General features: G+C 54.0%; 1 protein-coding gene across 1 annotated transcript; it reads right to left on the bottom strand.

Annotated features, from left to right (window-relative positions):
- Window positions 1-1010: 1010 nt before the first annotated feature.
- Window positions 1011-13033, bottom strand: LOC125425154 (cytochrome P450 11B, mitochondrial-like). The gene is made up of 9 exons (XM_048482697.1): window positions 12742-13033; window positions 11812-11967; window positions 9827-10026; window positions 7448-7651; window positions 6237-6391; window positions 5958-6124; window positions 3683-3761; window positions 2145-2336; window positions 1011-1784 (listed from the first exon to the last, which is right to left on the bottom strand). Exons 1-9 carry the CDS (start codon window positions 13011-13013, stop codon window positions 1671-1673), a joined length of 1539 nt encoding a protein of 512 aa, XP_048338654.1. The 5' UTR covers window positions 13014-13033; the 3' UTR covers window positions 1011-1670.
- Window positions 13034-14381: the final 1348 nt, after the last annotated feature.

Here is a 14381-nt window from a genome sequence, read left to right as displayed (position 1 = left end):
GTGGAGACTTCTCCTAGGGAATTCAGATTAAGCCTGTGCACTCCCACATTTGCTTCAAGCTGGGGCAACTTGGGCTGATCACAAACTTCTGAGAGAACTCTATCTCAGCCCCTCCGTCCACCCAGGGGTTTTGTTGTGAGAGGGGAAGGGCAGGGTAATTGTCAGCCACTAGAGTCTCCCGCCACCGAAAGGGGGGATAGAAATCCAAACTCTTCTTCTTCTTCTTCTTCTTCTGTTTGAAAACCTCCAGAGAAGGAGACTCCACCACTCTCGAAGGCAGCATATTCCCCTGTCCAACAGCCCTGATGGCCAGGAAGTTCTTCCTAAGGTTTAGGTGGAATCTCTTTTCCTGCACCTTGAACCCGTGACTCCATGTCCTAGTCTCTGAGGCATAGATGCAAGCAAAATGCTTGGAGCAAAAACTTCAAGACCACAAACTCACACCCTGGAAAACCCACAACAGCCTCTTGATTCTGGCTGGGAAAGCCTTTGACAATATATATAGTGGGGTGGCAGACACTGTGGCACGGGTGCTGAGGGTGTCACTCAAGGCCCTCTCCTGGCCACGCGTGGGCAGAGTTAGTCATGTGACAAATAGAGTAATTATTTCAGGGAGACCATTAGCATTAGAAACCTGAGACCTAGACTTTGGGGAGGCTGGGTAGTGGTAACCCTCATTGGCATAATTAGGCCCTACTGGGTGCTGTAGGAAGGAACTAAAGCATGACACTTTACAGGGGCGTAAGCTAGGTTGCTGGCAGTGGGAGAACACAGCTACCGAGTAATACCTAAAGTTATTGATTCACCCGTTAGAAGCGTTGCACAGTTGGCTTCAGAAACAAAGCCACAGAACTACCACCAAGAAGCTTACTCCCGAGTAACGCGCAGCATGTGAACCAGCTTCCATTTTTTTCTATCTTGAAACCCTCATTGTTCAGGTTTATTTATTTATTTATTTGAGTTCACAAAAGCAGCCTCCCCCTGGGGGCTCAAAGGTGGTGGGGCAACAATGATAAAACAACTTTTAAAAGTTCAATTGCCCTGTTGGCCCTTTGTGATAAATAAGTGGGTTTGGGCACTCGGTCTCGAAAAGGTTCGCCATCACTGATATATCCTGTTGCCAGATGGGCGGGGGCACAGTAGATAAGTGGGGGGGGGGCATCTTCCCTTCCTGAGACCCTCTTTTCCTGTGGCCCAGCCGCACTTTGCCTTGTGAAGCCAAGGGAAGAGATGGAGCAGAAAATCAGTACCTTGGACCTGCCCCTGATTGTTATTATGAAACGTATCTCCCCTTCTCTAAAAAGCTGTGGGGATTTATTTCCCCCTTTCTTGAAATGATGTCAGCATGGAGAGAGGCTAGTTTTCTGTTGTGAAACTAGGTGGAGCGTGGAAGGGTTAAATCCGCCCGTCTCCTGTCCAAGATGTCTTGGTTGGTGGCTCCAGTTGAGTTTTGCTGGGAGGAGTGAGGTCTGCTAAAGGTCTGCTAGTGAGGTCTGTGAGCTCCCAAAGGCACCTGGGGGGCCACTGTGAGTAGCAGAGAGCTGGACTAGATGGACTCTGGTCTGAGCCAGCAGGCTCGTTCTTATGTTCTTATGTTTTAATGGCCAGTCCAGGTGGTCACATGAGAAAGGACAGGGGAGGCCAGAGGGGGCCGGGCGTGGTTCCCAGGCCTAGTCAATAGGCCTGAAGGTGAGCAGAGGCGGTTTCTCCGGCATAAGGATGAAGCCAAAGACCGTTTTAATGTCTGCCTTGGAAACGGTGTCGATCCTGAAGTTCCGCAGCATCTGAAACAACCACCGCAGTGCAGTTGAGCCGGGAGGGGTTTGGGCCGTGAGTTAAGCCATGGGGGCGGGGGGGGCCCTCCCGGTGGACGGGGCGGGGCTCTTTCTCCTCATCCTCGCCTTCCAAAAGACTTCATATCCTGCAAACTGCAAAGCCAAGTGGGGAAGCAGAGGCACAAAACGGCTTGCTTGCCGGTCACTTAATTGCATGGTCTTCTGCAGAGTCACTTTGGTATAAACCTCTTGGGTCCAGTGAGCTTACACTGAAGTAACTCTGTAGAGGATTGCACTAGTAGGGGGTCAAGCCAGTGTCAAGGTGGCCCCCTTCCCTGTGGTCCCTGCCCGCCCTTTCCGTGGACTCACGTGGAAGAGAAAGAGCGTCATCTCCGCTTCGGCCAAGCGCCGCCCGATGCACTGTCGCGCGCCAAAGCCAAACGCCAGGGCCTTGAAGCTGTGGTCCTCCTTGGTCAGCCAGCGCTTCGGGTTGTAGCACTCAGGGTCACTGAAGACTTCCGGGCTGCGGCCCATGGCATAAAGCCCCACCTGGCAGAGGGTCTGTCGGGACAGAGAGAGAGTGAGTGGCAGCCCCACGTCCCTGGGGGATGCCTGAATCCTTCACCCTCTCGCTGAATGCAGGAGTCAAAGCCCTGAACTTGCCCCCCCCCCCCCCCGCAAAAGTTTCTTCTAATGCTCAACCCAAATCTTCCCTCTTGGAACTTAAGCCTGCTTGAGCCAGCCTCGTTATTTATTTTTCTTTAAACGTTTTTATATCTTTCTAATGAATCAGGGTCTCCGTGGCGACACACATTAAAACATTTGAACAATTAAAAAAACCATTTAAAATTATTCTGAAAAAGCACGTCAGCTGTACCAGAACCAGAGATGAGCAGCCATGAGAGTTATTGGAGGTATGACAAAATAACTTTACGGGCTGGTGGAAGATATGGATGGGCAGGGAGACAAATGGTTCTGGGGCGGGCATCCCAAAGGTTTGGTGGTGTCACACCCAAGAAGGCCCTGCCACCTGTCTGGCCACAGTCTTGCCCCCAGGATCGGCAGAGGCAGGCCTTGGCTCCCCTTCTGGGACAGGCATTTCAAGGGCAACAGGTACTGGGTTTTTCTTGCGCCTCTCCAGGATCAGCATGCTCAGTTCCCCCCCCCCCCCCCCCCCGTCCTCTTAGGCCTTGCGACGCCCTCCTGAGTGCCATGTGAGCAGCAGTGGCGTAGGAGGTTAAGAGCTCGTGTATCTAATCTGGAGGAACCGAGTTTGATTCCCCGCTCTGCCGCCTGATCTGTGGAGGCTCATCTGGGGGATTCAGATTAGCCTGTGCACTCCCACACACGCCAGCTGGGTGACCTCGGGCTAGTCACAGCTTCTCGGAGCTCTCTCAGCCCCACCTACCTCACAGGGGGTTTGTTGTGAGGGGGGAAGGGCAAGGAGATTGTAAGCTCCTTTGAGTCTCCTGCAGGAGAGAAAGGGGGGATATAAATCCAAACTCCTCTTCTTCCTCAGCAAGCAAAAGCTGGCTTGGCCAAACATCTGACAGGGTGGAGGTGCCATCTCCTCTGGCCCAGGACTTTGAGCTCAGCACCGGTGCCAAGTCCACCTGCCCAGCATCATTGGCCTCAGCATCCTCACAGATGCCTGCTTCATTGGGGACCTCACCCTTCCTGTGGGCAATGCTTATAAGGTGCTCCTACACAGGATCCATGCATTAGTCTGCAGGGCCGAGGAGGACTCTCTTTCCAGTGGAAGGCCCCCATTGGTCCACTTCTGGGGGGCCTGGCTGTTCGGCCTGAGTCCTGCACCAACAGTCCCCCTCAAGCCACCTGGCTTAGTAGCAAAGGCTCACACCCTTTAGGGCAGAGGGTGTTGAGCATGCAAGTCAGGGAATACTAACCCCAGCTGGAACACAGTAATTCTGAATCACCACATCTTGCGTTGGGTAACGCTGGACAGTAATGCCCACAGGGTAGAGCCTGCAACAGAAATGGTACCTTCAACTTCAACTGACCTTTATTAGGCATATCAATAAAACAAAATACAGGACAGAGCGGGTGTTAAAACAGAACATAAAACTGGACAAAGCACGTAAGGTTGGTAAGGAAGAGGTGATCAAACTTCCATTATGTCTTTGACTTGAGCAGCAGTGGCGTAGGAGGTTAAGAGCTCGTGTATCTAATCTGGAGGAACCGGGTTTGATTCCCAGCTCTGCCGCCTGAGCTGTGGAGGCTTATCTGGGGAATTCAGATTAGCCTGTACGCTCCCACACACGCCAGCTGGGTGACCTTGGGTAGTCACAGCTTTCCGGAGCTCTCTCAGCCCCACCTACCTCCCAGGGTGTTTGTTGTGAGGGGGGAAGGGCAAGGAGATTGTCAGCCCCTTTGAGTCTCCTGCAGGAGAGAAAGGGGGGATATAAATCCAAACTCTTCTTCTTCTTGAGCACTTCTAATAAAAATTCAGCCATTTTTCCAGTTATCCTGCCGTTGCTATTATTCAGCAGGTGAATAGTCTGTGTACACTCCAAACAACTTTTCTTATTACCTAGAGCAGGGACAAGTAGGGAGAGTCTAGGTAACGCATCCCTTGGGCAAGAAAACATAATATGCTCGAGGGTCTCAACAGTATCCTGGCAATCTGCACATGTTCTATCTTGAAGTGGAACATTCGACTGCCGGCCCTTAAGAACCGCAGAGGGAAATGCATTACATTTAGCTCGAGTGATGATCCCTCTCTGCCTGGCTTCTGACAGTTGGGATAGATATTTAGCAGTGAGGCTAATTTCAGGATAGATTCCAAAGGGCAAGAAACGGTACCATTGGCTCCTTCGTAGTCCTGGCAGAAGAAGTTGGAGATGCCGCCATCTGGTTCATCATTTCACAGGACGCAGCCTTCCCCACCGGCACCCTGGGGGTCTACAGAAGCCCCCAACACAGCAGCAAACCCCACCCTCGACCACTTCCGCTTCATTCCTGATCTCTGAAACGTTTGTACGTGCAGTTCAATTGATGCCCTGCCCTAACCTCACAGGGCTCAGGGCGGCTAACAACCGAACAAAGCAGTATGCAAAATAAATACTGATAAAATGCATAAAACTAAGAATAAAGATCATGTTACAGGTGGCAACGTAAACATAGCCAGCCTAATGGTTTGCTGATAACAATAGCAGATGCTGATCGGGTATTCCCGTATCCATCCAGTATCAGAGAAGCTGGCATAGAGTGAAATGCTGGCTGTTTAGGAATTGTTGAATTTATGTGCCCCCCTTCCCCAGGGCAGACTCCAGGCGGCTCGTAGAGTATCCAGGTAAAGCCCAGTTATATTGTTAGTACTTTATAGCACCTTAACAGTCCATTCTAGCTTGGGAAATGAAAGAGGCAGTGGTGGGATCTAAAAATTTTAGTAACAGGTTCCCATGGTGGTGGGATTCAAACTGTGGCGTAGCACCAATGGGGCTGGGCAGGGCACAACGGGGCGTGGCCAGGCATTCCAGGGGCGGGGCATTCCTGGGCGGGGCAGTGGCAAGGACACAGCCGCTGCGCCGGTCCTTGAGCAGGAAACGAATGCACGCAGGCGCAGGCTGCCACGCACGCCGGTGCACCTCCTGCTAGACTGCTTCAAGTTCTGCATGCTACTGCTGAGAGGAGGGGTGCAACTAAGGCAAAAACCACGTGGCAAAATCACCCATTAGTAACCCCCTCTCGGCACACGCAAATAATTAGTAACCTACTCTCGGGAACCTGGGAGAACCTGCTGGATCCCACCTCTGGAAAGAGGGACAGGAATGGGACAGGGAGGCTGGTGGTGACGGAGCTGCCCTCGCTGTCCTCAGCTGGAGGCCTGGCAGAATAGTGGCCTCTCACAGGCCCTGCGGAACTGAGACAAGCTCCACAGGGCCCGGGTCTCATTTGGCGGAGCATCCCCCAGGCCGGGGCCAGAGCTGGGAACCACCGGGCTCTTTAGGGGCCAGCAATCACCAACTGCTGGAGAAAAGGGCTGCTCTGGAGGGTGGAGTCTGTGGCATCATACCCTGTGGAGATTTCCCCCCTCCCCAAACCTGGACCTCTCCAGGCCCCCCCCCCTCCAAATCTCCAAGAGCTCCTCAATCGGGATTTGGTGCCTTCGGTTGCAGGTGGAAGGGGAGGAGGCCCACTGACCGGTGCAGCCCTCCTCACCTCAGGGTCTCCTTGATGGCTGCCTTGAGAAGCGGCAGGGAGTTGAGCAGCTTGGAGAGCTCCTTGGGCCCATCCGCCTCGGCCGCCTTGACTTCTTCTCGGATCGCGGTCTGGACGTGGGGGTTGCGGGCCAGCTCGAAGAGGGTGAAGAGCAGAGGCATGGCCGTCTGGGGGGAGGAAGGGCATGGCTAGAGAGAGGCCCTTCCGGCAGGCGGCCTTCGTGGCCTGGCCGGAGCCACCGTCGTGGCCCGAGCCAGCTGGGACACATGACCCACTCACTGTGTCGACCCCACCAGCCGTAAACTCCGTCATGTTGGCCTTGATGGAGTCGAGGGACAATTCATCTTGCTGGAGCAGCTCGGCCATGATCCCAGAGTACTTGCGGGGCTTCCCCAGGCAGAATTCCTGGTAAATGTTCTGTATGCTTTTGTCCGCTGGAGAAGAAAGGAGACGGGGGTGAAACCGCAGCAGGCCACGCTGACGTCCCCGCTTGCCTTGAGACCAGATTTATATGTCATGTTTTCATTAACTGTTTTTAGCCGGCCTTCCTTGCTGAAATTCAAGACAGCTGATGTGCTATAAAACAATGCAATCCATCAGCTTGGTAGATTAATAAACTGCACAATCTCCAGGAATGTACGAGGCTGGAGTTGGCTACCCTACGTAAAAGGAGGGAAGGAGCCCATCCCTCCTCAAGTGTCACTGCTTATTTATCGCAGAGCATTCAAGCGTTTCCGCACTCCTACATTCCTGCTAGGTGACCTTGGGCCGGTCCCAGTTCTCTCAGAACTCTCTCAGCCCCACCTACCTCACCAGGTGTCTGTTGTGGGGAGAGGAAGGGAAAGAAGCTTGTCAGCCACCTGGAGTCTCCTTACAGGGCAGAAAGGTGGGACATAAATCCAAACTTTTCTTCTTCCTTCCCGAAGGTGACCAGATGGTCACTTTTGTAAACCGGGACGGGTGGGTAGGCAGGTCGCGACACATGTCTGAATGGCCACAGGAGCAAGCACTGCCTCTCTGGTGGTCGCCTTCCGCTTCCGCGCCTGTGACGAGGCGGAAGCGAAACACCAGAAGATGCCTGGTTGGAAACGGGAGCAATTCCCCAGAAGGGAAGTGTTTCCAGTCAAGCAGCGGCGCTGGGAGGAGCTGCCACACTGCCTTCTAAGCCACTTCCAGGAAGGCAGTGCAGCAGCCTTCCAAAAATCGGGACACTTCAAAAAACCCACGGGACGCGGGACAAATTGTCTTAAGGCGGGACTGTCCCACCAAAAGCGGGACGTCTGGTCACCGTATCCTTCCCCCTCTTTCAGGACAGACACGATTCCTGCGACCACCCTGACGTCCGTGCCTTTCTCAGAGCAGCGCCCATTTGGTCTTCAGCCAGGCAACATCCTTCTCCCCACCGGAAAGTCCCCTCACATCCCGTGGGGAAGAAGGGGGTGCCCTCCCTCCCTCCCCCGCCCACTGCCAGGGAGGGCTCCGGGGCTGACCGTGCTTGAAGATGGTGTCCCAGGCGTCCATGTGGTCTTGCCAAAGCTTGTGGTTCACCCAGCGCATGACGCCCGGTGGGATGAAGAGCAGAGGCAGCGTGGTCTGCAGCATCGTCTCCAGGGCGTGGATGAAGCGCTGGGACTCGGGGCTGGGGCTCTCCTCCAGCAGGCCCAGGCGCTCCCCGTAGAAGGCATAGTTGCTGGCTGCCAAGTGGAGGGGAGGGACGGGGTCAGGGGGGATGGGGCTGAACGCTGACCATCAGAGCTGGTGGCCACTCCCTGGCACCAGAGGCGTTCCTCCCATTGGGCAAAGTGGGCAGCTGCCCAGGGCGCCACCTTGTGGTGGGCGACAAAATTGCAGGTTCGTTTGTGGGGGATTTTGTATTTTCAGTGTTTTTTCCGTTTTTGGCCTGCAGGGGGTGCAGATTTTCGGCCAGAAGCACCAAAATTTCAGGGATTTTTTTGGGAGACTCGCCTGATGGTATGACCAGGGTTTGGTGAAGTTTGGTTTAGGGAGTCCAAAGTTATGGACTCCCAAAGGGAGTGCCCCCATCCCCCATTGTTTCCAATGGGAGCTAATAGTAGATGGGGGCTACACCTTTGAGGGTCCATAACTTTGAACCCCCCGAACCAAACTTCACCAAACCTGGGTGGTATCATCATCAGGGTCTCACGAAGATACTCTGAAATTTTGGTGCTGCTATCTTAATAATTGTCACCCATGGGGGGTATCAAACTCAAGTTTTGCCCAGGGCTCCAGTTTCCTTAGGTACGCCTCTGCCAGGCACCTCTGTTCTATCTCTGGGGCGGTTCACACGTGTCAGCATTCATGTGCGGAAGAGCTCCCGCAGGTCAGTTGCAATGTGCCAGGAGCACCCACTAGGGATGCCAGCCTCCTGGAGGGGCCGGGGGAACCCCGGGAATTACAGCTCATCTCCAGAGTTCCCTCGGAGAAACCGGCTCCTTGGGAGGGTGGACTCCATGGCCTTGTTCCCCACTGAGGCCTCCATCCCCAAATCGCCAGGAGTTTCCCAACATGCATCTGGTGGCCACACCCCTTCCCCTCCCCCGCTGGTAGCCAAGGGAAACCTGGCCACCTGTTAAGCCTCACAGAGGCCTTGCAAATTCTCTTCTAGGGCGGGGAGAGGTCCTTCTTCTTGGACAAACTGACCTGGGGTCACAGCCCGGCAGACCAGAAGTCCTCCTGGGGTCCTCCCATGGCCCGTGGGGAGTGGGGGGCTCAGCCAGTGGACCACGGGGGCTTGAACTGCAGCCTTCAGGCAGAACGGCTGCCCCCCCACCCCCCACACATTCCCCGTCTTCCTAAAGCCCACCTCCTAATCTGCCTCCTCGCAAAAGGAATCTAATATCTGAGCCCTTCGGGGATAGGGCAGTATATTAAATCCAGTTAATAATAATAATAATAATAATAATAATAATAATAATAATAATAATAATAATAATAATAATAATAATAATAATAATAATAATAAAAAACAGTAATCCCACTAGTAGTCGGTGCTCTAGGAGGAATCCCAAGAAATCTTGAAAAACATCTGGAAAGCCTAAACTTGGACAGAACATCAGTCCACATGCTGCAGAAAGCAGCACTTCTAGGAACTGCACATATTCTACGCAAATACCTCTAATATCCTAGGTCCTTGGGAAGGACTCGATATTCAGAGATGAATTCCAGACACTTGTGCTGTGTTGTTATGTGTATAATAATAATAATAATAATAATAATAATAATAATAATAATAATAATAATAATAATAATAATAATAATAATAATAATAATAATAATAATAATAATAAATACTGTTTCCACTGTGCCCCAGCGAGAAATGCTTGCTACCATGACATGCCCCTGAAGATGCCAGCTCTAGATGCTGGTGAAATGCTAGAAGCAAAAATGACTGGGCGACAGGCACCCAAACCTGGAAAACCCACCCCAGCCAATCGATTCTGGCCGTGAACACCTTCTACAGTGCCTACAACGCTGCTATCCTTTGGCTGTGCGAAGGCGCCCAGCTGTGCAGCCCTCCCTCCGCCCAAAGGAATTTGAACATCGGGTGAAAGACACTATCGTGCAGCCCAGAGGAGTCAAGCCGGCGCCCCCAGCCAGCTGACAGCGAGGAGGCAGAAGCCAAAGGTTTTGTGGGAGTCCAAGTGCCCCCCCCCCCAGCACAGATGCCAGCCCTCCTGGGGTCTCCGGGGAGCAGGATTTGGCCTTCCTCAGTCTGGAGTGGAGCAGCTCAGGGGTCAAAGGTCAGAGGTGTTGCCAGGTCTGCTTGAGAATGGCTTTGGAGAGCAGCAGGTCGGCCCCGCTGGGCGGAGAAGGTGGCCTGCCTTTGGGGCGGGCCCGCACCAGCCTACCTTCCAAGGTGAAGCGGAAGAGGTCGCGGTGAAGGTCAACGGTGAGCAGGCGCCGCGTGTTCTTTCTCACCCGCCGGTGCATGAAATCCACAAAGTCCTCGGCCACCGTGTTGAGGAAGGGCAGGAACTTGAGGGTGCCCCGGGGGCTGATCACCTCCTTGTTGAGGATCAGCCGGTCAGCCCGCCAGTCTTCCCCGTTCCTGCAGGATTGCAGCAGCAGCGTGAGGCAGGCAAGGGCAGGCCCCAGGAAGGCAGTAACCGCCCCCCCCCCCACCCCACACACACAAATGTCTATTTCTTTTCTCTGTGCTATCTTGGCTTCATCGACATAGCAATACCTGGTGACAGCAGGGTCATTGGAAAAGAACATGAGAAGGTCACTAAGCATGATTGGAAAATCGAGATTCGGTGACTACGGGGCACAAACCAGTTGAGGTCGTCCCAGTGGCCATCGGCACCCCCGGGCACCATTCCGAAAACAGTAGGACAAAATCAACATCTGTCAGATTCAGAAGGCAGCCCTGCCGGGATCCGCACAAATACGACGCCGATACGTTACAACTTCCTAGGCCTCTGGGTGAGGCTCGAATTGTAATAAAGGCCAACACCCAGCTAAAGATCTGGCAGCTGTGAAATCTACAATAATAATAATAATAGAAGAAGAACGGTCTATCCCTGTTTGCCTTGTGGACTTTCCTCAAGTTGCCACCTTCTGATTGTCCCACTGCTCAAGGTGACAAACTTGGCCTCAGCTAGAGAGCCTTTCTCCTCCGGAGCAGCCCCAACCTTGTGGAATGGGTTCCCTGAGGAGGCGGTGGGGCACCATCTTGAGAAGTTCTTTGGAGGCTCCGTAAGTCAGGTTGCTACCCAGGGTTAGGAAATACCTGAAGATTTGGTGGATGATTCCTGAGGAGGGGGGGGTTTGGAAAGGGGAGGATTTCAGTGGGGTACCTTGCCCTAGAGCAGGGGTCTGCAACCTGCATCTCTCCAGGTGTTCATGGACTACAAACCCCATCAGCACCTGCCAGCATGGCCAATTGGCAGGGGCCATGCTGGCAGAGGCTGATGGGATTTGTAGTCCATGAACATCTGGAGAGACGCAGGTTGCAGACCCCTGCCCTAGAGCATCTTCCAAAAGAGCCCTTTCCCCCAAGGGAACTGACCTCTGAGATCCATTGGAACCCTAGATCTCCAGCTACAGCCTGGAATTTGGCAGGCTTACTTATGAGGCCATTCAGTCTGAAGGGTTTTTAAGGGGGTTTGGAGGAGGAGGAGGAGGAGGAGGAGGAGGAGGAGGAGGAGGAGGAGGAGGAGGAAGAAGAAGAAGAAGAAGAAGAAGAAGAAGAAGAAGAAGAAGAAGAAGAAGAAGAAGAAGAAGAAGAAGAAGAAGAAGAAGAAGAAGAAGAAGAAGAAGAAGAAGAAGAAGAAGAAGAAGAAGAAGAAGAGGAGGAAGAAGAGGAGGAGGAGGAGGAGGAGGAGGAGGGGTTGGATTTATATCCCCCCTTTCTCTCCTGCAGGAGACTCAAAGGGGCTTACAATCTCCTTGCCCTTCCCCCCTCACAACATACACCCTGTGAGGTAGGTGGGGCTGAGAGAGCTCCGAGAAGCTGTGACTAGCCCAAGGTCACCCAGCTGGCGTGTGTGGGAGTGCCCAGGCTAATCTGAATTCCCCAGATAAGCCTCCACAGCTCAGGCGGCAGAGCGGGGAATCAAACCCGGTTCCTCCAGATTAGATACACAAGCTCTTAACCTCCTATGCCACTGCTGCTCCTGATAGGCAGGTGTTTCCTGGTTGGTGGGGGGGGGGTTGCTAATGTTTTTTTTTTAGTGTATTATGGATAGTGTTAACCTTGGGATTGTGAACCCTCTTATGCCACAAGCTAAAGGCAGGGGGTCGGTCATGTCACTGAGACACAAATGCCCGGAGTGAGCTGCGAAGGGCAAGAGCTGACTCTCCGCGCTGCCCTTCCTTTGCCATCGCTTACAACAGGAAGATGCCGCATTTGCGGTTACGCAGGACCCGGTGGGCGATCCAGGCATCAATGCCCATTCGGCGCGGGTAGATCCCCTCCGACTGGAAGAGCTGGGCGGCGTCCCGGGGAAGGAGCACGTTGACGCTGCTGTGGGTGCCCACCGTCTCCCTGCCAAACAAGACTGAGTCAGAGTTGCCAGTGCAGGGTGGGCAGAGATGGGAGTGGGGGGATGGCTTCCGGGGCAACACCTGCTCTGGGCACCCCCCCCCCGCGCCCCCCTCCTCACGGCCCACGCGTGTACAGCAGCCATATCAACTAAAACTTACACAGTAGAACAGGGTTCTGCAACCTGTGGCTCTCCAGATGTTCACGGACTACAATTCCCATCAGCCCCTGCCAGCATGGCCAATTGGCCTTGGGGCAGCCACACACACTCTTGACCTAACCTACCTTGCAGGGTTGTTGTGAGGATAAAACAGAGGAGAGGAGAACAAGGTAAGCCAGTCTCCACTGGGGACAAAGATGAGACAGAAAGTAAAATAAATACTATTGATGGGAATCCCACTATTGATGGGAACTGTAGTCCATGAACATCTGGAGTGCCATAGGTTCACCACCACGGCTTTAAGATGATACTGGATTCAAATCTAGCTGTTCTACCGCAGGCCAGCTCTGAAACGTCAGTGGCTGAGGCTGCACAGAGTTGCACAAAGGCCGGAAGCCGAGACAGGGTCATCTACCAAACCCACCCCCGACCAATAAGCCTGTGCAGTCTGGACCACCCAGTGCAACAGCGAGGACAGGTGGCCCTTGTGTGTTCATCTCCAGTGAAGAGAAGGTGCTCACTTCTGGGGGCACCTGAGGATCTCCTTTCAGGGAGGGATGGGAACGGACCGCCTGGGCCCCCCCCCCCCCCGAACTGGACCACGAGTCGGGACTCACCTGTAGATGGGTCCCAAGTGCTGGAAGTTCTTCTGCATGATGTGGTGGAGGTTTTGGAAGCTGTTGGTCCGCCTAAAAGAGTGGCAAATATGGCAAGGTTGGAGCCAGGCATTGTGCCCGCTGCGGGGAATGGCCTCGAAGGGCAACACCTTGGAAGGGGTCGGCTGGGTCGCCACCACCGGGGCCACCGAGCGGCAGGATCGCCCGGCCCAGATGGAGCGAGAAATATGGCATCCGGCAGACTGGGGGCTCAGCCGGCTGCTGGCTCCCATCGCCCTCCGCTGCTGCCTGACTCCGCTGTCCCTCTGCCAGGAGGGGGAAGGGGCACAGCTCTTATATCCCTACCGGAGCTTCCCCCACCAAGGCCAGGCACACGGCCCCCCCTCTCTCTCCCTCCCCAAACCCAAGGCAGTCTGTGAGGGACAGAGAGCTGCTTGAAGACCCCTCCCACCCATCTTCCAAGGAAGGACGTGTGGCCCAGAGAGGCAGCTGAACCCAAGGAAAGACGGAGGAGGGAAACTGCCACTTGTTCGGTAGATACAGAGAGATGCTGACTTCCCCGAAGCAATTGGAGGGGTGTTCAATGTATTGCTGAAGGCTTTCACATCCAGAATCACAGATGCCCCTGAGCGAGGGCAACTCATCTGCCCAAAGGGACCACGGGCAGTGGTGGGATCCAAAAATTTTAGTTACAGGTTCCCATGGTGGTGGGATTCAAACTGTGGCGTAGCGCCAATGGGGCTGGGCGGGGCACGATGGGGGCATGGTCGGGCATTCCAGGGCGGGGCATTCCAGGGCGGGGCTGTGGCAAGGGGCCTTGGGGCATGCGCCCGGTCCCTGGCAGGCTCTAAATGCACGCAGGCGCAGGCTGCCACGCCGCCGGCGCACCTCCTGCTAGACTGCTTCAAGTTCTGTGCGCTACTGCTGAGAGGAGGGGCGTCACTAAGGCAAAAATCATGTGGCAAAATAACCAATTAGTAACCCCCTCTCAGCACACACAAATAGTGAGTAACCTACTCTCGGGAACCTGTGAGAACCTGCTGGATCCCACCTCTGGTTGTGGGGTTTCCGGGCTGTATGGCCGTGTTCCAGTAGCATTTTCTCCTGATGTTTCACCTGCATCTGTGGCTGGCTAGCCAGCCACGGATGCAGGCGAAACGTCAGGAGAAAATGCTACTGGAACACCGGAAACCCCACAACACCCCAATGGTAGGGATCACCACCTTTGTAAGCTTCCAACCAGATCACCAAAGTGCCTGCAAGTCCGATCACGTCCGGGCAGCAGCTGCAGCCCCAAAGATGCTACATGGCTCTATGTTTCTACTGAAGCAGTGGGAGCGTCTCTCCTACAAGACAGGGAGGAAATCTGTTGACCGAATAGTTTCTTTGCCTTACGTGGGCTTTTCCCTTGTGTGCTTCTAAGAACGGTGCTTGAAGACTTGTTTACACCGATTCAGTTCTTCCAACACCTTTCCTGAAAACAGGGGATCTAGCATGGGTAGCCGTCCTGCGCATCCCACAGTGAAAGCCCCCAGAAAGAGCTCTTTGGCTTCCCTGAATTCTTCCCATCTTCTTTGGCAAAACTTCCAGCTGTTCATCATCCAAGCAGCCCAATACCTTCGCAGCTGAGTTCACGTTTT

This window comes from Sphaerodactylus townsendi, unplaced genomic scaffold, assembly GCF_021028975.2.
Source record: "Sphaerodactylus townsendi isolate TG3544 unplaced genomic scaffold, MPM_Stown_v2.3 scaffold_19, whole genome shotgun sequence".
Taxonomy (NCBI): Eukaryota; Metazoa; Chordata; class Lepidosauria; order Squamata; family Sphaerodactylidae; genus Sphaerodactylus; species Sphaerodactylus townsendi.
This window is presented reverse-complemented; position numbering and strand designations above follow the sequence as displayed.

Coding starts and splice junctions, on each gene's coding strand:
- LOC125425154 (XM_048482697.1), bottom strand. CDS start 13,013: ATGGGAGCCAGCAGCCGGCTGAGCCCCCAGTCTGCCGGATGCCATATT. Junction 7,652..9,826: donor CTTCCGCTTCACCTTGGAAG/GTAGGCTGGTGC, acceptor TCCACTTGGCAG/CCAGCAACTATGCCTTCTAC. Junction 3,762..5,957: donor GCCATCAAGGAGACCCTGAG/GTGAGGAGGGCT, acceptor TTTCTGTTGCAG/GCTCTACCCTGTGGGCATTA.